This window comes from Zychaea mexicana (genome assembly GCF_025766255.1).
Source record: "Zychaea mexicana strain RSA 1403 chromosome Unknown BDB00scaffold_62, whole genome shotgun sequence".
Lineage (NCBI taxonomy): Eukaryota > Fungi > Mucoromycota > Mucoromycetes > Mucorales > Lichtheimiaceae > Zychaea > Zychaea mexicana.
Window position 1 is genome coordinate 182,214 of NW_026516725.1, and position 22,980 is coordinate 205,193.

At 37.2% G+C, this 22,980-nt stretch overlaps 5 protein-coding genes across 5 annotated transcripts; 2 read left to right on the top strand and 3 right to left on the bottom strand.

Annotated features, from left to right (window-relative positions):
* Window positions 1-7,537: 7,537 nt before the first annotated feature.
* Window positions 7,538-8,174, bottom strand: BDB00DRAFT_767602 (uncharacterized protein; the record flags this gene model as incomplete). The annotated part of the gene is made up of 2 exons (XM_053119682.1): window positions 7,538-7,833; window positions 7,913-8,174. 2 exons carry the CDS (start codon window positions 8,172-8,174, stop codon window positions 7,538-7,540), a joined length of 558 nt encoding a protein of 185 aa, XP_052977404.1.
* Window positions 8,175-9,328: 1,154 nt separating this feature from the next.
* Window positions 9,329-10,917, top strand: BDB00DRAFT_930711 (uncharacterized protein; the record flags this gene model as incomplete). The annotated part of the gene is made up of 4 exons (XM_053129013.1): window positions 9,329-9,345; window positions 9,908-10,235; window positions 10,310-10,387; window positions 10,458-10,917. The coding sequence occupies 4 exons, from the start codon at window positions 9,329-9,331 to the stop codon at window positions 10,854-10,856; spliced, it is 822 nt and encodes a 273-aa protein (XP_052977405.1). The 3' UTR covers window positions 10,857-10,917.
* A 1,246-nt stretch (window positions 10,918-12,163) lies between these two features.
* Window positions 12,164-13,690, top strand: BDB00DRAFT_515453 (uncharacterized protein). The gene is made up of 7 exons (XM_053117684.1): window positions 12,164-12,220; window positions 12,331-12,395; window positions 12,529-12,624; window positions 12,713-12,783; window positions 12,925-13,152; window positions 13,246-13,328; window positions 13,429-13,690. The coding sequence occupies exons 1-7, from the start codon at window positions 12,202-12,204 to the stop codon at window positions 13,581-13,583; spliced, it is 717 nt and encodes a 238-aa protein (XP_052977406.1). The 5' UTR covers window positions 12,164-12,201; the 3' UTR covers window positions 13,584-13,690.
* A 527-nt stretch (window positions 13,691-14,217) lies between these two features.
* BDB00DRAFT_789799 (uncharacterized protein) lies at window positions 14,218-16,379 on the bottom strand (the record flags this gene model as incomplete). Its single annotated transcript, XM_053120900.1, has 8 exons — window positions 14,218-14,344; window positions 14,413-14,560; window positions 14,635-14,682; window positions 14,756-14,769; window positions 14,856-14,978; window positions 15,072-15,122; window positions 15,244-15,963; window positions 16,255-16,379. The coding sequence occupies 8 exons, from the start codon at window positions 16,377-16,379 to the stop codon at window positions 14,218-14,220; spliced, it is 1,356 nt and encodes a 451-aa protein (XP_052977407.1).
* Window positions 16,380-20,894: 4,515 nt separating this feature from the next.
* On the bottom strand, window positions 20,895-22,374 carry BDB00DRAFT_767664 (kinase-like domain-containing protein; the record flags this gene model as incomplete). Its single annotated transcript, XM_053119688.1, has 6 exons — window positions 20,895-21,067; window positions 21,135-21,319; window positions 21,405-21,489; window positions 21,569-21,720; window positions 21,812-21,867; window positions 21,973-22,374. The coding sequence occupies 6 exons, from the start codon at window positions 22,372-22,374 to the stop codon at window positions 20,895-20,897; spliced, it is 1,053 nt and encodes a 350-aa protein (XP_052977408.1).
* Between the last annotated feature and the right edge of the window lie 606 nt (window positions 22,375-22,980).

The window sequence follows — 22,980 nt, forward strand, 5'->3', positions numbered from 1 at the left end:
TACATGATACATACGCATGTTGCTATGTTTATGGTGGAGCAGCAAGTTGTGGCACAGCATGACAAATTAACCGTATACATTTCTCACGGATATCATACATTCTACATACAGTCACTTCAGAAAGTAAAGTCGCTGATTTTGAGTTTAATGTCGTGCAAAAAAATTGTGCGTTCAATAATGATGTCGATTGATCCAAAAATAAAGTCGTGCTCACGTGGTATGAACTTCGTTTAATTTTAGTTGTCGCTTAGTAATTATCCAATTAAATTTCTTGGCATCACTTATTTCTAAGAAAAGGGGGGGGGGACGAATTTCTGTGTCCATTTTACTTTCTTCTTCCTATTTATAATTTATTTTACAGATATTGAAGATGAGTATGCAATTTTTTTATTTTATGAAGATGGACAAGGGCACGTTGTTGATGAGAATGGCGTTGAGCCGATGGATGTTGTTGTGGATGAGGAGCTATTCGCTATTGAAACAATAAGTTCTCGTACTCAGTTCCTAATGAATAAACCTTCGGAAAGGCCTAATCCTGTAATGCATCCAGTTATGGATAAGAGGAATAGTGAAGATATTGATATGGAACTATGCAACAAGCGACGCTATACGGTTTACTCTGATGAAGACAAGACTAGATTTTTTCATTTATTTTTTAGCAAATGCTTGAAAGCGTTATTACGAGAACCCTGAAAACATCTTTGAGAAGAAAAATAAGTCAGGTCGGCGTCGTATTCTTGGAAAAGAGCATAAACAGTTTCTTTTAAATTATATTGTTGAGAACCCTTCTGCCGTTGTCAATGAAGTGGTGGAAAGTTTGAAACAAAACTTTGAAGGTCTCAACGTTTCTCGTAGTACTGTTTACAACTTTATGACAACTCGGTGTAATCTGTCAATTAAGCAAGCACAGTTTCATCCTGTGGAAAGGAACAGTGAGGAAAAGATTCAGCAAAGATACGACTGGGTCCAAAGTGGCAGCAAACTGACCTGGATTTCACAACAAATTGTGTTTTTCTTGATGAATCAGCCTTTCACATTAATTTGAAACGGGGTATGGCTTGGTCAAAGAAAGGCACTCCTGCAATAGTTACAGTGCCTACAACGAAAGCAAACGCAACATCGATTTTAGGTGCAATATCTGCAAATGGCTTAATTAATGTTAGCTTGCGAGTTCCAAAGCGTATCAAAAAGAGAAAGCTTGGACGTGCGACTGATGGTTATAGCATAGGGACAGTGACAGGCCATTATCTAAGCTTTGTAAAGGCTACTCTCGACGAAATGGACAAGTATCCCGATATGAAGGGACACTACCTTGTCATGGATAATGCTCCTATTCACAACTCAGCAGACATTGGTAAGTATATCAATTCACGAGGATACAGATTCGTATGTCTTCCTCCATATTCTCCTGAACTGAATCCAATTGAGCAGTTCTGGTCAGTTGTCAAAAGTAAAGTTAAGTGAAATAAATTTTTGTAAAAAGAATTGCTAATGACTAGAATTGAAGCATGCGATAGCTTGTATTTGAGTGATTTCAAAGGCTTTGTTTCTCAATCTGTCAAATGCTTTGGTAAATGTTTAAACAAGGAGAGATTGTGAAGAGTTTTCTTCTTCTTTTTTTTTTGTGTAGGCTGTCTTTTTTTTGTGCAGGCTGTTTGTGCAGGCTGTCTTTTTTTTTGTGCAGGCTGTTTGAGTTTCAATCTATAACAATTAATTTAGCAATAAATTGCTAATTAATTTTAGTTATTCCTTTCACTGTCAAGCTAAGCTGCGTCCAAGTATTCCTTGCTTAGAGGAGGGAATGCTCACTACCGTTCCGCCACTATAAGTTTTGAATTAATCATTAAAGGATATTACATTTTAAACGATTTAAAAAAGGTTTATACAGAACCTAAACCTTTTAAAGAAAAAAAAAGTTAAAAAAAATCTTAAACGTTTAAAAAATAAATAAATTATAATCTAATTTTTTATTTTTTTATATATATCTTTGAACAATGATATACGTTTAATTAATAAAACCTTTTTTAAACAACAGTTAAGGATTAATCCCCTTTGTGCAGACTGTCTTTTTTTGTGCAGGCTGTTTGCGCAGGCTGTCTTTTTTTTTTATCAGGCTGTTTGTGCAGGCTGTTTGTGCAGACTGTCTTTTTTTGTGCAGGCTGTTTATGCAGACTGTCTTTTTTTTTGTGTACACTATCTTTTTTTCTTTTTGTCATCCTTCTTTTCAGCAACCTTTTCTTTTTATCGCCATGGTTACAATCAGCAGAGAACAGGCTATATGCATGTTTTACTGTGAGCCGTATAATGAATCAAACGTCGTCAAGTTATCAAAGTTGATTGATGACATGAACAATATCGAAATCTACTACTCGGACGATCCAACAGAGCCTATGTTAGTCTCACTCAAATCACTCTACGCTAGTCCCTTCGAATATCATCAATATCCTGCTTTGCTATTCTTAAGGTCTGTAAAAAGGACAAGGACAACAATCATGCCAATGGATGAGAGAAAACACAATTCATATATTTGTGTCGTATTTTTTTTTATTTAAACATACAAATTTTGGACACAATAATAAATCTTTCCTACTTTGATCTTTGATGTGGCTTCTTCCTGCATTCAAATTTTTTTAACATTTCTGGCTCATTCAATAGCTGATTTCGTTCATAGATATGAATGACGCTCTTGGTTAGCATGGTGTCGATCATGACTTTTTCAAGGTTTAGATGTTGTCTATTACAAAACGCAGTTAATGAGCTATTCTGATTTCACAGGGTTTCATAACTATCCGCTTAGAGGACGTATTGGTTTATTTCTATATTAATTTGCATTATCAGATTTGGTATCATCAGTTGGATTTTGAAAATCGGAATTAAATTCAATTATCAACAAAAATTGAATTTTTTTTATTAAAGTAGAAATATTTCAGTATATAATAAAGATGGTCTGTTTGAATAAAAATATTCTTTTTGATAAATTAAAATTAAAAAACAATTTAAAGACTAAGTTATGTGAAACATTAGAGTTAGAATTTGAATTAGATATAAAAAAAATTATTATAGAAAGAATAATAGAATTATTAACAATAAAATAAATGAATCATTTGAATCCGATTACTTTATATATTTAAATATGTCTAAAGATGTATGTACCCATACATACAAAAAAGGAAAAAGAGATGGGTTTTTTTGTCATAAAAAGATAACATCTAATGGAGATAAAAATACATATTCGTGCACTAAATATAATAAAAATCATATGCCCAAAAAAAGAATAAAAAAAGTACAAAAAGTGGAACTTCCTAATGTTATTGCTAATAAAGGTTATGATAAAAAAATAATACAAAAAAATAAAAAAGATATTAAAAAGGTGTTTAAAAAGAAAAGAACAAAGAGTATTTATTTATGTAATGGTAGATATATAAATTTAGGAAAAATAATAGAAAAGTTACTTGAATAAATAAAAATAAAAATATAGACATGTTCGATCTCTTTAAATATATAGGTAAGAGTATAGTCTTTTTTATTATTGTATATTTTTATCTTTCAAATACTGGTGTATAATATCTTTGGTATTAAATTCCGATTGTTTAACCCAAGTATTATCTTCATTACCATAACCCAACCATTTTACATAGAAACATATTTACCATTATTATCTATCATATAGTTTAAAATTTGTTCAACTTCATATACATCTTCTTTAATTTTATTTTTATTTCGTTTTCTTTTTTAGATGAATCTTGTAAAATATCATTATTTTCTATATCCATTTTTTAATCATCTACTTCAATATCTTCAATATTAAGGTCTATTATTTTAGCTTGTAATTCTATCATTTCATTATATTCTTTTTTTACTTTTTATTCATTATTAAAAACTAAATTAATTTTATTTAATTTTGAAGGAAAATCAAACCTATCACCATACCAAAGTTTATGATGTGGCTGAACTTCTATATTAAAATTTTCACAAAAATTATGTATATTTTTTATTAAACAAGCAATACGAAACTGTAAATTATAGTATTTTTTATCAGTCATTTGAAGTGCAGCTTTATTATTATTAAATCTATTAAATTTAGATGCTAAAATTGAAAAATTGATTTTCTATTTCGGACCTAAATGACCCAAATTTACTATTAAAATTTGATTCTGAAGCTGTCAGTTTATTATTAATTTCTTTTCTAATTGGATATACAAAATTTCTATTATCAAAATTATATCCATATTCAGCAGCATTTTCAATAAATTTTTCTACAAATAAATTATAACCTCCATCCATACCTAAACAATCTAATATATGCATATATTTATATAATTTCATATTTAAAAACATAGTACCGTCATTACTAATAGCACATTTATCGCTATTAGAAACAAAAATAATACTTTTATTAATATCTACTACAATTTGTGTTCTTAATCCTAAACCTTTTAATTTATATGAATATAATTTTTTAGTATTTTCATTAGGATTATAGTATTTAATCTTACTATCATGCCCATTTATAAATAAAGTTATGAGAAACATTCCATATTATATAACTTTAAATTTATCCTTTAATTTATCTATTTTTAAAGTTTTTTGACAATTTTAAATACTAAAATATATTTATTTTTTAATTATTATTATTGTTTTAAAGCTTTTATTATATTTAAACTTTTTATTATCTTAAAATCTCATTTTATCTTTAAAACTTAAATTATATTTAATAAATTTAAACCCCGCAACTACTTTGAAATACCCAATGTCTGTACTATGTTTCTCTATATTATTAAAACCATCAGGATTATAAGCCTTTGTAGATAATACTCTGATTTTATATTTAAAAATAAACTTTGTAAATCTATTTTAACTTTTTTATTTGAATCTGAATAATTACTAATCCAAAAATCTTTATATTAATCATAAAAGGTAGTATATGGAATTATATTTGCCATTTCTGGTCCTGTCCTTCCTGATACTATATGATATAATAAAATTAATCCTTTTTCTACTTCCCTAAAGGACCTAGATATTCTTTATTTGTATTTAAAATGGTTAAAAAATAATATACAGGAATATATCCTAATTTTTCTAATAATTCATTTTTTATTTCTTTCATAATATCATTATCTTTAATATCTTTTATTTTTGCTCTATGGTTAAATCTATTTCTAATTTCAGGCCATTCCTTATCTAAAAAATCCCATTTATTTAAAATTAATTTTTTCAATTTCAGTCTTTAATTTGTTTTCAAAAATAATACAGTGGTCCCCCGCTTTTTGCAGCAGCGGTTTTTGGTGGAAAAAACTGCAAAAAGTGGGGAACTGCAAAAAGTGAGGATGAGTATGAGATGTTACACAGACTGAGTCTATTATGTTAATCAAGTGTCAATGATAGGGGGTTAAACCTTAACTGTAATTCCTTAAAAGGTTTTATTGTTTAAAGATAAATCATTGTTTAAACATATTTAGGAAAAATAAAAAATTAAATTATAATTTTTTTATTTTTAAAACTTTTATCTTTTTTTTAAACTTTTATCTTTTTTTTTAAAACTTTTTTTTTTAATTCTTTGAAAGGTTTATGTTTCATATAAACCTTTTTAAACCTTTTAAAGAGTTATATCCTTTAAGGTTTAATATTTAATTTGAAAAGTAGCGGACCGGTAGGGAGCATACCCCCTCTAGGCTAGGAGGAACGACGACGCCTCGGAGTGAATGAAATGAACGGAGCTTGACAGTGGAAATCCTTAACTAAAATTAAATCACTGTTTACAGTAGATTTAATTGTTATGGATTGAAACTCTTGGTGGTGGTAATGTTGTGGGGCGTCAACATTACATCAACACCACCATAGGGGTGCTTCCATTTTAAATATAAATTATAAAAGAAAATTTATTTTCTTTATAATTATATTTATCCTAATATAAAAAATAGAAACATTTATGTTTCATTTATTTATATGGCTCCACAGCGGTAGCGAGGATAGGGCCGAGTAATGGGTGGGGGTGTTTAGAATAATATATAAAGTTAGCCCCCCACTGGAGGCTTTTAACCCTGGAAGGGTAACTTTATATATGATAGCGAATGAAATGAGCTATTAATAGAAAGGTAGCGAATGAAATGAGCTATTAGGGGGTTAAACCTTAACTGTAATTCCTTAAAAGGTTTTATTGTTTAAAGATAAATCATTGTTTAAACATATTTAGGAAAAATAAAAAATTAAATTATAATTTTTTTATTTTTAAAACTTTTATCTTTTTTTTAAACTTTTATCTTTTTTTTTAAAACTTTTTTTTTTAATTCTTTGAAAGGTTTATGTTTCATATAAACCTTTTTAAACCTTTTAAAGAGTTATATCCTTTAAGGTTTAATATTTAATTTGAAAAGTAGCGGACCGGTAGGGAGCATACCCCCTCTAGGCTAGGAGGAACGACGACGCCTCAGAGTGAATGAAATGAACGGAGCTTGACAGTGGAAATCCTTAACTAAAATTAAATCACTGTTTACAGTAGATTTAATTGTTATGGATTGAAACTCATAGTAAACCAATTAAAAGTGTCGGTGTTGTACTGAGGCTACTTATTATAAATCAACTCTTATATAAAAGGCTGTCGTCTCATTCTTGATGTTTATATACTGCACTATCGACACCTCCACACCACTATGGTAAAAGCAAAATACCCAAAGCTTACTGACGAGCAAAAGGACGCTATCTATCAACATTACATGTAGATGTCACTGGTTCAAGACTCTGTGTCCCAGGCTCTCGAGTTAATAGCGGAAAATTGCAGGTCCCCATTTTTGGCCTGCAAAATGCAAAAAGTGAGGAAACTGCAATTTTACTAAGTGATGAGCGGGTATGCTCCAACAAAATCTGCAAAAATTGAGGATCTGCAAAAAGTGGGGCTGCAAAAAGCGGGGGACCACTGTACTAACATTATTTTCAAGTTCCATTTTATATGAATGAAAAATTCAATTTTGTCTGTAATATATAAAATAATTGAATCTTGAGAATCAAGGTAATACCGATTTGTCCCCTTACGTCAAGAATCCGTACAAGTCATTGCAGTTGGTTGATAAGCCGGCATAGTCCAATGCTACCAAGCAAATTTTTTCTGTATTCGTAATCTACACCAGTATATCTAGTAAAAAGAAGCAATCAACAAATTTGGATACAATGAGACACTGATTTACTTACCTTGAGTATTTCCTTCCATAGATAACTGTGTGAGCAGTTCATCTTTCTGCTTCATATCTCGTTCAGCCAATGGATCATTAGCCTGAGAATTATAAGAGACGAACACGTGGTTGACTAACGATCGTTCTTTTAACCGTTGACACATGAGATTCAATAATTTGATCCGTGTTTCGTGGTCTTCGGCTCCTTCCGACTTTCTTGCATAACCCAATATTTTGAATCCTTGCTTCTTCAAATTTCGAATCTCTGTTTGGTATTCAGTCAGGAATCGAACAATCCTTTTCACGATTTCGGCTAAAATTTCAAAAAAAATTAATCCGTTGCATTTGTATTCTTAGAACACATACAGTATTCATCCCGTCTTACTAAAATATTCTTCCTTTAGGATGTATAGCGACCGAACAGAGATCATTGAATTATTGGTATAACGTTTCCTTTTGGGCTTGCACATCAAAAAGTCAACTTTCTTTGATGAACACCAGTTTCCGAAAGACGTGACACTCTTGTCGTTGAATATTTCTGTGTGTTGCAATAATGTTGAAAATATGTCGCCATTCGTAACATTTTTCTTTTCATAGAGTTGGTCGTTACCCAGATCATAAGGTAGAAAACATGTATTCAAGAATTGCACAACCTGTTGTTGATTCGCTGTATAAAAGTAACAAGAGTGTTAATGTTGGTGTATCTAGTATCAGCTGTGCTTTCATTTTTTTTTTGTTCACTTTACTGAGAAACATGTGATCCTGAACCATTTCATTCTCTATTATACGCGACGAAATCACATTTCTGCTGATGTACGTTTTGAATTTGACAGGGTTTTGGTTGATTCTTGTTTGACAAATGAGCATAGGCTCTGTTGGATCGTCCGAGTGGCAGATTTCGATATTGTTTATGTCATCAATCAACTTTGATAACTTGACGACGTTTGATTCATTATATGGTTCACAGTAAGACATGCATATAGCCTGTTCTCTGCTGATTGTAACCATGGCGATAAAAAGAAAAGGTTGCTGAAAAGAAGGATGACAAAAAGAAAAAAAGATAGTGTACACAAAAAAAAAGACAGTCTGCATAAACAGCCTGCACAAAAAAAGACAGTCTGCACAAACAGCCTGCACAAACAGCCTGATAAAAAAATAAAAGACAGCCTGTGCAAACAGCCTGCACAAAAAAAAGACAGCCTGCACAAACAGCCTGCACAAAAAAAAGACAGCCTACACAAAAAAAAAAGAAGAAAACTCTTCACAATCTCTCCTTGTTTAAACATTTACCAAAGCATTTGACAGAATGAGAAACAAAGCCTTTGAAATCACTCAAATACAAGCTATCGCATGCTTCAATTCTAGTCATTAGCAATTCTTTTTCCAAAAATTTATTTCACTTAACTTTACTTTTGACAACTGACCAGAACTGCTCAATTGGATTCAGTTCAGGAGAATATGGAGGAAGACATACGGATCTGTATCCTCGTGAATTGATATACTTACCAATGTCTGCTGAGTTGTGAATAGGAGCATTATCCATGACAAGGTAGTGTCCCTTCATTTCGGGATACTTGTCCATTTCGTCGAGAGTAGCCTTTACAAAGCTTAGATAATGGCCTGTCACTGTCCCTGTGCTATAACCATCAGTCGCACGTCCAAGCTTTTCTCTTTTTGATACGCTTTGGAACTCGCAAGCTAACATTAATTAAGCCATTTGCAGATATTGCACCTAAAATCGATGTTGCGTTTGCTTTCGTTGTAGGCACTGTAACTATTGCAGGAGTGCCTTTCTTTGACCAAGCCATACCCCGTTTCAAATTAATGTGAAAGGCTGATTCATCAAGAAAAACACAATTTGTTGTGAAATCCAGGTCAGTTTGCTGCCACTTTGGACCCAGTCGTATCTTTGCTGAATCTTTTCCTCACTGTTCCTTTCCACAGGATGAAACTGTGCTTGCTTAATTGACAGATTACACCGAGTTGTCATAAAGTTGTAAACAGTACTACGAGAAACGTTGAGACCTTCAAAGTTTTGTTTCAAACTTTCCACCACTTCATTGACAACGGCAGAAGGGTTCTCAACAATATAATTTAAAAGAAACTGTTTATGCTCTTTTCCAAGAATACGACGGCGACCTGACTTATTTTTCTTCTCAAAGATGTTTTCAGGGTTCTCGTAATAACGTTTGACCCATCTCTGTGCTACTCGGATATGAATACCTAATTGCCTTGCAGCAGCAGAAGCTTTCAAGCATTTGCTAAAAAATAAATGAAAAAATCTAGTCTTGTCTTCATCAGAGTAAACCGTATAGCGTCGCTTGTTGCATAGTTCCATATCAATATCTTCACTATTCCTCTTATCCATAACTGGATGCATTACAGGATTAGGCCTTTCCGAAGGTTTATTCATTAAGAACTGAGTACAAGAACTTATTGTTTCAATAACGAATAGCTCCTCATCCACAACAACATCCATCGGCTCAACGCCATTCTCATCAACAACGTGCCCTTGTCCATTTTCATAAAAAAATTGCATACTCATCTTCAATATCTGTAAAATAAATTATAAATAGGAAGAAGAAAGTAAAATGGACACAGAAATTCGTCCCCCCCCCTTTCTTAGAAATAATTGATGCCAAGAAATTTAATTGGATAATTACTAAGCGACAACTTAAAATAAACGAAGTTCATAACACGTGAGCACGACTTTACTTTCTGAAGTGACTGTACTACTATAGAGAACAAGTGGATATTGGCCGTGAGTTTCCAGCTGAGCCAATAGACGATGGAGGTCCTCTGTATGCATCGCTGCGTGGACCCAACCTGTGGCCAAAGAGCATACCCGACTTTAAGACAACCATCTTGGATTTGATGCAAGCGATGACAGATGTTGGCATTATCATCTTGAGTGCTATGGCGAAAAATCTGAAAGTGGTGGATGAAAAGGCGTTCATGGAAATGTTCAATAGCGACTACAGCGCACGTATGAAACTGACTCGGTATCCTGGCATGAAGAATACAACCGATCGTCCGTTAGAGCATGGATTAGGTGTTGGACCACACAAGGTAGAGACAGATTCGTAATAAGGAATGTCATGACACGTCTTTTTGGTTCACAAGGAAAAAAAAATATATTCCAGGATTATGGATTTTTAGCTGTATTGTTGCAAGATCCCATTGGTGGCCTTCAGGTCCAAACGCACGATGGTCAATGGATTGTAAGCTCTCTCTCTCTCTCCATCGTCCACCTTTCGCCAATTGACTCTATTACCTTTTTTAATATATAAGGATGCAACACCAATCCCGGATACATTCGTAGTCAATATTGGAGAAACATTCGAACGGTTGACACGCAAAATCTTCATCGCTACGACACATCGGGTATTGAATAACCCAGAGGATCGGGATCGATTCTCCATTCCAGTATTTCTGGCAGCCTCTCTTGATACCCGCGTTCCTCAAGTCATTGCGTCTGCGGTTGAGCTAGACAACAAGAAAATTGTTTCTGATGTTCAGGAGAACCAGCTGTTGCAAGAAGAGGTTTACGGTGTCAACGAATTGAATGGCTATATGCGCAGCCATCCGCGAGTGCGTGATCGATGGTACAATTATGATGAAAAGACCAAGCTTTGGTCGCGTCGCGTTGAACCTCTACTACCGTCTGCCCAAAATAGTTGTAGCTCTTAAATGTATATATCATGCACATTCGCTAAGCTAGAAATTGTGTTGTTGATGCAATAAATTTCTGGTAGTTTGCAACAAATGACAAATACAACGCTGTCTTTCTAATCGAAAAGACCGAAACCAAAATCGGTTATAAGTTGCAAGTTCTTCCGTTTGTTCGTGGGACCACGAAAATGCGTGTATCATAGTACAATGGCATCTTGTATCAGGATCAATAGATGTCAAACGACAACACTTATCAATGCCAATCATCGTTTTTTTTGTGCTTACAGTAATTCGCTTTAGTCCACTTTGTTATAAACATTCTAATAAACTTGCATCACAATCAGCTACCTACAGCTTGTTGTTGTGTGTCAGATCCAGACATCTATCATTTGGTCTTCATATATCCCACATGATCAATAATGCACACTAGTAAATAAGGATTTCCTGCTATTACAGCTTCACTTCTGTCCGTTTACTGTTCCAGACCTGTTGCTTTCATGCATTGTATTATCCGACTGATTAACGCCTGAAGGGTTGTATAAGCCCTCTTACTATTTTAAGGCGTCTCATTGGTTATTCATTGACGTTACTTTTTGTGCTTACCCCATGTGAGACTCAAAAAAGGACCATCTTAATTTTTCGTTGGGGGCGTTTCTTTGTCTTTAAAGAAACTATTAAATGGGATATAGCGTAAAGAAAAAGTTGAGTACGTGCTTTTGCCTCTGTAGAGGATATGCGTCCTTTTTCTCAGGAGGCTATGCTGCCAATGCCGTGTTTAGCATGTAGTTATTACAGTGTGCATATAATATGCCTTTTTCTTCGGTCAGTTGAACACTTTGATAGAATGTGCACTCAGCATAATCACATTCTTAAAGTACATCATTGCATCTTATGTGTTTATCACCATTAATGGATGGATTCGTTCAGACACGTATCTACCAATCATCCTGGCTGAAGGACAATCTAGTACATACTATGATATTCTATCTTTTCCATACTACAACAGTTAAAAAAAGATTTAGTCATTACAACTTATCTGGAGCTACGTAGAGAAGCAACACGAGGAAACAAGCATACTTACAATAGACAAAAAATCATTACAAAGATTCTGTCTAGAGATAGATGCTATCCTGCTACTGCTAGTCTATAATATTAGATAGAAGCGGTGTTGTTTCTCGTGATATCATGGTACATATCAACATGTTGTTTGAACAACGGGATGATGGGCGTGTATGTATGAGTGGATAAATCACCCTCTTATGTCTCGCGGAGTTGCCCAAAAAAGGAATACACACCTAAACGTGGAACGAGAGAAGCAAAAAAAATAAATCTTAAACTCTTACCAATACCATTGATTTATAGAATGTCGACAAACTTCATTGGTATCGTATTATGGAGGGTTTCTTTATCTTTTTGTTTACGTTTTCACTGTGAAATATTATATTAACCTTTCGGTTGTTCCGGGAACGGGGGTTCTCAAATAATACATTAGGTTTGGTAATACAGCCGAATGAACCATTGACACTTGCCATCGATGAAGGCATTCATTTCACAATGGCAAGTAGACCTATTCAAAAACCGCGTTCGAGAATTGTTGTCTAAGAAGAAGAATAGGTGGTGCCGAAATTCACTTTTATCCCGTCCTCGAAACTAATTAGTACGCGATATGTGTGTATATATATATATATAGGCCTCACTGATTGACGATGCAAAACCGGGACGATCCACACTAAAAGTACGCGTAAGGGACCAAGAATTTGCCCTTTGCTCGCTCACGTTCGATGAGGTAATAATAACAACATAGAACAGTGTTAAGCTTTCTCTTCTCTTGCGTACCCTTTCCCCCTATTATTTCTAACACAACTTGAATATAGGTTGAACAGCAAGCTCTAGATGTCTATTTTAAAGATGTGGATGAACCAACTTTAATATTAACTGGAGTCAAGTAACGTATCGAATTCAATGTATCTGTTGTTGTTGTTGTTGTGGCGACCAAACACGATCCTATTCGGGAAAAGCAGAGAGGCTAGGGCTTGGAAGCTCTTGAATGTTGAAAACCAATGCGCCTTTTTTCCATTTCTTTTAGTCCGATCAACCTTACTGGTAATATCATGCTAGAAGACGGCGATTTCGTTCCCGAAGAAGAAGATGAAGAGGATGATTATGGCCCGATACAGTTCCGTGATCCATCCGATGAACGGTTCCTTGGTGGATTTGAACTTCGGCATTTCGGCCTTGAGCCCCATTATTCGTTTTATCCCGACAAAATTGATCTGCGGAAAGAAGAGTCGGATGAAGAGGATACCATGCTACAGTAAGCATTAGTCTTCACTTTTTGTGTGTGTGTGTGTGTGTAATCAAGGGATGGTTTGATGACTCAACATACATGTGTTTTTCGTCTTCTTAGTGACAATATCGCCATGGGATTAATCAATTCTATGCTGAACAGCGGCAATGAAGTCAAAGTGAAAAAGGCAAAAGCTATATTAGGTAAAAGAATATATACCTTTCCAAAATTCCAAAGCCTCCTGGATTGTATATATCCTTCAATGATACTTTCTCGAGATGCTTACTATGTATGATGATATAGAAACATTGAAATCAAAGGCAAACGACACATCCTCACAACAGAATCATGGAAAGATATCCAAAAAGCAAACTTCAATTAAAAGTAGCAGTGGTAGTAGCAAGTCACAGCAACAACAATCTAAGAAGAAGGACAAGAAAAAGAAAAATAAATCATAGCTACAAATGGACATACATCAATACATATGTCGCATAACCAATGCTTCTTTGACTGCTGTATTTCACAGTTTGCTAGTCACAGCAACCACCACTCTACACGAATGTGTTGATGTGCACGCTTTATGATATTTCCTTAATAATGTATCCCGCAGGAACATGTACAATAGTACAATCACAGTACGCCAGCTAATTAAACTGCCAAGAGCACTAGCATATGGAGAAGAAGAGGAAAGACTATATTTATAAATGTAAGCTGTTGGCTACTACAATTATCTTCAGGGTTGGACACATGGCAATTATGGCAGATGGAGGGAAAGACAAATGGCGTGGTTATGTAGCATGCATACTCCAGTTAAAGAGATGGGAGGGGGGGAATATCGTTATGCAAAGTCGGACGTGTGATAGATGCAGAATATTGGGTAAAAGGGTTTTGTGTATTTTTGTTTTGTGTGTTTACAGGCGTAATATACAGGGAAGGAAAAGAGCATGGGTGTGTGTGTGTGTGTGTGTGTGTGTATGTGAAGCGGTTAGAAAAGTGCATTTTGGTAAAAGGGTCTTTTTCGTACTCTTGCTTTTGTTTGATATACAGGAGGGGTGGGGAGCCGATTGATTGTTTGTAAGAACAAGTCCTTCATCAACAGATGCGTGCACCAGCAAATGCTCGAGCACCGGAATAACCAATGACGGCAACATATTGCAGATCAATGTTTTCCGAGTCTCCTTCAGCTCTTAGCAATTTGATCAGTACGTATTTTCCGACCCTATATTCTAACAGTGAGTCATTCCGAGTAACATGTAGAATCGTTAATAAAAAAGAGAGATGATGTACCTGTCGTCGAGATGCACACTATCCTGTCTATTGCTCGACATGCTGAACCACGCTACTGGATCCGTATCATCAAGACAATCAAGACCACCCTTTAATCGCACGTATCTCTCATAATCGTTTTTTGTGAAATGATCGAATTTTGCAGTACCTAATAAGAACATTGTATCAGACCCGTAACTGTTTGTTAGGCAACCCAACTCCCCCTCCAAATGGATAACTTACTGTCAATGTCGATTGGGTTATATGAAACGAAAAAGAGACCTTCTTTGCCTATTTATTAGTAATTTTTTGTTCTTAGTAATTAAAGGCCTTTTATTTCCACGTTGTTCTTTTAATGCCATACATGGTGCAGTAAATCTAGTAGACAAAGATTCACAGACAAAAAGATGTGAGTGTGATGTTTGGATATACACGTGAGATAGAGAAGGTTGTTCTTAAATTACCCTTGTTGCGGCGATTTGATTACAATCTGGGAAATCACGCAACTCTTGTCCGCCATGACCGGATTGTTCACAGCCGAGCCGCAGTATTGCATGAGGATATTGATCGTGCCACTTCTTCCGGAGCTATTAATCAAAACAGTTTAATGAGATCCATAGTAGTTTACTATTGCTGCTGATGCTGCTGCTGCTACGGCCGAGATAAATGTGCTTATTTACCAATAGACTGAATCATCGTTTTGCAAGATATTTTCGACACCGAACAATGAGCTAAAGTTATAACAGAGAGCCGGAGTTCCAATCTATCAGCATTATGCATATGCAAAAAACAAAGCTGCTTGTGCTCCTTCCACACACACACACACAGTATCTCTCTAGTTGGACTGCTTACCTCCCGTCGTCATCTCCATCGTCGTACTCGTACCGGTACTGTCCGCCATCATCCATGACAATATCAAAGTCCAGTACCTGATGCTCTGAAACCGACCGCCGTTCGGACTTTTTGCTGTATCTGGTTAAATCAACCGCTGTTTCACCGACACAGTTGTTGTTGTTGTTGTTGTAACTCCTATAATGATGATAATGGTGTTGATGATGGTGGCGTATCCAGGGACTCATTCGAGAACGTGTTCTTCGTATCAGACGTGGATCTCGATTACTATTAGTGCTACTGCTACTACCAGTACCGATACTGGAAAGATTACTCTGAAGATGATGATGACGGTGAGGATGTTGTTCGTAGATACGACGCTGATGGTGTGGTGACTGTGGACGGCTGTGATGTTGAAAGGATCGATCATGAGGCACTTGCAACAGATCAACGTCGTTGTTGCTGTTTGTAGTGTTGCTGTCGTCATAAGACCCGACAGGAGTGTCATTTCCATTTGCCCCACCTGCGCCGCTTCCGCTGCTGACACCATCATCGGCACTACTGCGGCGTATTATTGGTGGTGTACGTAAAAGCCATGGTGGGACATCCAACTGGTAAAATCGACGTTGACGATGCAAGGGTGCGCCACCTCCTACGATGCCTCCTACTACTCCAGCTTGACTCGTAGTAGCAGTGGCACCGTCGTCGCCGCTGCTGCTGCTATCGCTACGGTCACTTCCACTACGGTGAAGACGGCGACGGACTCTTGCTGCGGATTGTTGCTGCTGCTGCTGCTGCTGTTGTTGTTGTAGTCGTTGATAAAATTGCGTCACGGATGTAATTTGACCGAGGGAGTAAGAAGGGTTGTCATCGTCGTCGTCATCATCATCATCATCATCATCCACGTCGCTATAGTGGCGCATGGTCACGTCTTGATCATCATGTATAGCAGCAGGTGCAGTTGCAGTGGTAGCTGTCGTTGGCGTAGATCGACGGAAAAAGATAATCGGAGGAATCTCGTCGTCTTCCAACATAGGAGATAGATCGTTGAATGCAACGTTGAGAGCGTCATAATCAAGATCCTCTTCTTCGTTGTCGTCGTGGAGGTCGCTGTTGTAGTTGCTGTTGTTGTTGTATGGAGTTAAAGCAATAGGCATTGTATGTGTAGATGTGCTTGTGGTTCTGGATGCTCCTGCGGATGTGTGTGTGTGTGTGTGTATGTGTTTTTGTCAGAAGGCAAAAAGAAAATGGAAAAAGGTACTCCCCCTTTTTTTTGCTGTTGTTCGCAGGTGTTCAAAAGGGAAAGAGAGAAGGAAAAGAAAGAGAAAGAAAAAAAGAAACCCCGCAGCCTTGGGAGGGCTCTTAATGCTTGAAATCAATATCAGTCTAACCCTACTCGGTCACACGCTATTATTTACGCCCGCAGCGGAGACAAACCGTCAACAATAATAGTCTCCATTTGGGCTCTCGTTGTAGATCAAGCTCATTAGCCATAAAGCTCATTTGGATTCTCATTCCAGTCGAAAGATTACCATAGTCTTATTGAAAAGTTCTTTTGGAGAGTAGTATTGAGCATATGTGTAAGGCGCAGTAATGATATATTGGACTGCGGGAACCCAAATCGAGTCGCTTTACCCAAGGATATCATGGTTGGATCCGTTGTCCTCCTTTCTCTGTCTTGTATCCATCATCACTCACCTTTGCTGCATAACTTAGGTGAATACACGTGTATACACATTATGAGTCATTCATATAAAGTGCTAGCGTGCGCTCGGGCCGCTCACGCTTTTGATCATGTTGATCACTCAAAAGTAACGTGACCGTTTGGATTGTAATGGCGTTTTTCCATCATTCTTACATGGTACAATAATATATATTGATATACTGCGCAACATCTTTTGAAATATACATCTCTCTCTACATACACGATGATTCTGTTACTTTAATAATTTAAGCTTTCACTTTCATTGCATCGCGCTACTGTTCATGATGCTATATGCAGACAAGCGTGTCGTGCTGAATACAGCAGCAGATGCACTTCGGTCATAAAAAGTGTTGTTTGTGTTGTACGTCGTCTCGCCGTTTCCTATCACTTTTGAAAGCTTGCTCACTGAAAATGTACATTCACACTTGGTGTATGACTCTCATTCGATAGTACGCATGGACTCCTTGCACTGATAGGGGTGTCGAAGGGAATACCCCTTCGTGAGCAAGACGGAAGATTCTGAGACATTTTACTACTACTAGGCATAGCATATTCATGGGCACGCTCTTCATATAGTCTGTTCAGAGATATTTAGAAACAGGAGCTGGGCTTTGCACAGTAATATTACACTTGTGTGTGGTCTTACCACCTAAATCATTCAATTTACCAACTTCATTTACCTGGACCATCACAGCTTAATACAGGGCCAACATGAGCACTTTCTTTCGGAAACCCTTGAGACATATAGTGTAAACAAAGTCGTGAAAGTGCAAAGCCAGAGAAGATATATCAAATCAATTGTACACCAACACCACATCGACAGTACAGGACTTTACTTTTCACAATCGAAAATGACGTTTACTCAGCAAAAGACTTTTTCGCACCCTGACCGTCGATCATTTAACATCATACAACATCAAATGCTCTTTATGAAGGCGCGCGGATATCACTATACATGCGTCTCTAAGACCGATTTTGTGCCCCCAGTACCTCGAAAAACGAACTTCTTAACAGTTCTTTCAAGAGGAACTTCAGTTTAGTCGGTTGGCAAATCCGAGGCATTATTATTATGTACAACAAACAGCCGATCGAACACTGATGCAACCAAGTGTAATGAAGCCCACAGATATAAAAGTACATAACTGCATCTCTACATATCCTGTATCGCCTGTGCTCTGATACGATTGTTTACAAGTTCAACGCAATATCCTTATATATTACCACGGACATACATACTTGTATATATGGTATTGAATGACGAATGTTGCTTACACACTGGGAAGTTTATAGAAGCTTGCACACAATTCTCAATCGCTTCTGTTACTATGATACTACAAGCTTTTTTTCTTTTAAAGTTTTGCCAATGACGTTTACTGTCGGTACAGGTTCTAGATCACACAATACATGCCTCGTTTATAGGCTAAACGACGTTATTCATTAGGTCATTATTGTTGGGTTGATGCAATCCGAAGGGTATGTAACTTTTTGTGTCCAAGAAAATCCATCAGCGAGCGTCATGTCGTATTTGATTGTTGATGAACTATTGCTCTCGTCAAATTACTCCAGGATATGGGTATATCACAGCAAAACGGATAACACGAAGGTTCTACGCATGTGACAGAGGCGATCAGATATTCTAGAGGCAGAACCAGTCAGCGATGGTCAGATGTGTCTGGAAACGCTTCAAAAACTCACAAAAGCCATTGTCGAATCGCCCGATCAACTACGGGAGAATACGTACGGAATTACCAAGACCATATTGAGCCACAGAGTGCCCTACTTTAGCTCGTTCATAGATTCAACCATCAAGTTAGGTGGCCGAACTTAACATCAACACCAAGCACTGTAAGATTTTTCAGATTTGATTGTTCGAGAAACAAGTTCTAGACACGGTGAAGGGGAACCTGGCATAGTCTTTTTGAAACTAGGCAATTTCCAAAGCAATATTCCGCCACAATTTAACGTCGTAACTGTACATAATATTAGTCTCATTTTAAAGCTAAAGACCAGCTCTTCCTTTTAATAACCAGTTGCTTATGTGTCATGAATGGAGAAAGAATGAAGGGGAAGGAGTAAGAGTCTGACAGGACTCGTGGGAAGGCAAGTTCCCGATGCATGAATTTTCTGCAATTGCTTCCCGCTGCACCCTAGTACGGGAAAACATTGACGAAGGGTTGACGTGTTTGTTCAATAATTCTCTGACGTGTTCGTTCTGTGTGATTGATTGGCTTTAAGTTACTGTATAAATACCAGTGGACGTAATCGTTTTTTCTTTTTTTCGATTTCATCTTTGAGCTGATGCAAAAACTCCCTTTTCCACGACCCGCTCAATTGTTCGTGGTTTCTTTCTTCCAAAAAATGCTACGACCCTAAAACCGCCAAGTGCGGCTCAAGAGTCGCGCTTTACAACAACTTGACGGCATCGAGCTATATAACACCATCATGAGAAACAGCAAGCTCCTAGGTTTAAAAAACAGCAGTAAAGCACATAGACGCAGAGTATGTTTGACTCAGAGTTTATGTAATTTTATTAAGTGGCATACTAACGTATCCTATATAGTTATTGCTATATTCACTTCGCCACCCACGTCAATGCTTCAGTGTTTTACAACACATACCAAGGGCATCAAAACTCTATGTTTGGTTTGCGCGAGGTTGATGTGCTGCCCGCGATGGAGAACGGCGAAGTCGTTGTTTGTCGTCATGAAGAGTGGACTTTTCAGCTCCCAGCTCTGCTGCGGCGTCATCTCTAGGCAAAAGGTATTTGATTCTTTTGCATGAAGATATTATTTCATTCTTATTGGGGCTTCTGGAAAAAGATAATGGTTGGTGATATTCCGTGCTAATTCAACATAATTTATAGGTTCACAGAGGACCGACTAGCTGAGATGCTTGTAAAAAGAGCAAAGAAGATAAAAAAGAGACGTCGAATTGACGATGAGATTGACGAAGTCGACGAACAAATTGACATGGCAAGATTGCTTTTGCAATAAAATGCACTACATAATTCAATTTAGTCATACAATGTTGATTGTTTGTTTATTTGGGCGTTTGTGCTCTAAAACCCAAGGCAAAACTCGATTTCCAAACAAGAACGCTTACGGAATGAGTATTTTGGATTAGGGTAGTCTGCATCAGGCGTTTTGCGCCATTAAGCGCTTTTATCGTCAATCATATTACTTTGTTGATAGACCGTCGCATATATTGTTAGAATTATATATATATTATATGAGAAAGAGAAGCACAGCTAGCTATAAAAGCTGTTTTCCAAGGAAAGCATTTTGAGTGCTTAATCCATCCAATACAGCCATGCTCCATAGACGTTTTGACAGCTTTAGTTAATCTTGATATCAACTGTTCCTTTTCACTCAACCTATGCCTTCTTCCGAAACATATATATCAGAGTAATTAGTATTGAGGTTGCTTGTAATTATAGTGATTAAATCTTGCATACTCACCCATATTTACTTTTGACCACAATACTTCTACAATACAGTAGGAACCGGCGTTTTGAAATTGCATAAACAGCATGGGGTATATCAATACGTTATTGTTACACGCATATTCGAAAGGAGCCATTATTGGTACTGTACATCGATCACAATCGCTGTACTTTTTTAAATCTGCTCTGCCTCGTGTTCCGCGGAATCATTTTTGACACTTGATTAATGCAAGACACCCCGCCCCTTCTGTTATTGACGGTGGCACAAAAGATCATTTGACATATGTCATAATAGAAAAAAAATAAATCCGCGTGTTTTTCTTCTTGTGTATTTCTCTTCATTGGCAGTTAGCGAAATGATAGATTTGCTTTATGATGTGCATGAAAAGAAAAAAAAATCTGTGAGTGTGCGTGGATTTTATCCCCAAAAATTATATATACAATAAGACGGTGAGAAAATATACAGTAAGAAAAAAGATGCTTGAAGGTGTGGGAGGGACGAAGGAAGAAGTAGCTGTTAATCCTTTAGAATTCTTTAAAGTAACGACCATAAGGGTCTGAATGCGGTAAACCATACGGCATCTTTTCTTCTGGATATTGGTCAAAGTTGCTTGCGTCGCCGTCGCCTGAAAGCGGAGGAACATAGGGTGCAGGGACTTGGCGATGTAACATCTTTTCAAAGTCCATATCACCAAACCCTATCGTCAAAAAATGTAAATGTTAAACTGTCTATGAAAACACAGCAAGTAATAATCATATCCTTACATGGATGCTCAGTCACATCGCGATAGCCATTCTTCAGATTTCCATAGCGTCGCGTCAGATCCGAGGTTAGCAAGTGTTTGAGCAAATCGCGTGCCTCGGCACTGAAATGGGGTGGAAACTTGAGTTCCGAGGTAAGAATCTTCTCGTACAGTCGAAACTGGCTTTCGTCATAGAAAGGTGGATAACTAGAAACCCACATACACACACACACATGTCAGACCTATGCACACCCTGCCAAATCACATGACTTTTTTTTTTGTTTCTTCTTACCCTGCCAGCATTTCATAGATGAGGATGCCCAATGACCAAAAATCAACTGCTTTGCCATACCCCTTGGATTGAATCACTTCGGGTGCTTTTGAGCGTACAATACCGAAAGATATGAGTCCAACGTACGTATTCAGCCAGAGAAAATGATTAAACTACTCCCTTACCAAGATAGTCCGGAGTTCCACACAGTGTCCATGTCACATCGGGCACCCGTTTGGCAAAGCCGAAATCAGTAATGCGAATATTGCCGGTCGAGTCAATCAAGATGTTTTCGGGTTTCAGATCTCGGTAGCATACATCGTGCCCATGGAGATATCTACACTCGTTTTTATGCATCAGTCTCTTTTTTAATTATTATTTAATTACGCTTGCACGTGAAAACATTGTAAGCAGGACATGTCACTTACACAATGGCCAGTAAGACTTCTGCTGCGTAAAACTTGGCCGTTGATTCAGAAAATCGCTATTGACATTGATATAAAGGTCATCAGGATTATTACAACGTATGCAAAGAAAGAGAGAAAAGCATGAATGTTGCCGACCGGTCTACCCATTATGATACACATACCTTGGACTTTCGTAAATACGAAAACAATTCACCACCGGGCACATAATCCATGACCATGTACAGATTAACATCATCTTGGAACGTTCCCCAAAGATTGACAATAAACGGATGTGATATGCTCATCAGCACGTCGCGCTCGTTTTTCGTGTGTGCCACTTGCTTGAGTCGCACGATCTCCATCTTTTTGAGCACCTTGATGGCATAGTATCGTCCGTTATGTTTGGATTGAACAAGATGGACGCGACCAAATGATCCAGTGCCCAGCGTACGCAAGAGTCGAAAGTCTGTCAGTTCGAGTTTTGCATGCTCGCCCACTTGCTGCTTTTCGTCTCCTTTTTGTTCTTTTGCTGCTATTTGACCGCCTTCTTCAACAAAATCCTTTCCATGTTGTTTGTTTTCCATGGCTGAGCTCTCTGACACAAAGTCGCTGGAAAAGACGGGTGCATGTGTCGATGCGTCTTCGGGATTGTCTTGGTCGTCGTCCATGAGGTGTACTACTTGATGTTCATCGTCATCTTCAGGCTGTTGTTTCTGCTCTTGATCAGTTCGTTGTGGTGAACATGGTGGTGATGATGGATACACTTCTTCAGGCGCTAGCTGTTGCACTATACAACATGATTGTTTTTTTAGTTGTTGTAAAAATCCAAGTCCTTATTGTTGGCGCATAAATGCTGAGAATGGAAAAACCAAAATTTACAGAAGGGTGGCTGACTGTTTCGTAGGTGAAGCGAAGAGGGTGAAGAAGCAGGTTGTGCTGGTGCAAAGAAAAGTCAATTTATCAACAATGAGGTTTATAATGTAAACCAAAGGAAGCCCTGCTTTTCTTACGTGGGTCGTTCATATGTTTTTCTGCAGAGGCACGAGGTGTCGGCGGCATACATGGCGACGTTGCTGACGATGTTGAAGACACGTCGAGTCGATTGTCCTCTTGCCGGTGCGGGAGCTGGTGGACGGCTTCGAACTTTCCTTGAGGCGATGACGATAAGGGTTTCCTCGCCTTGTCGATGA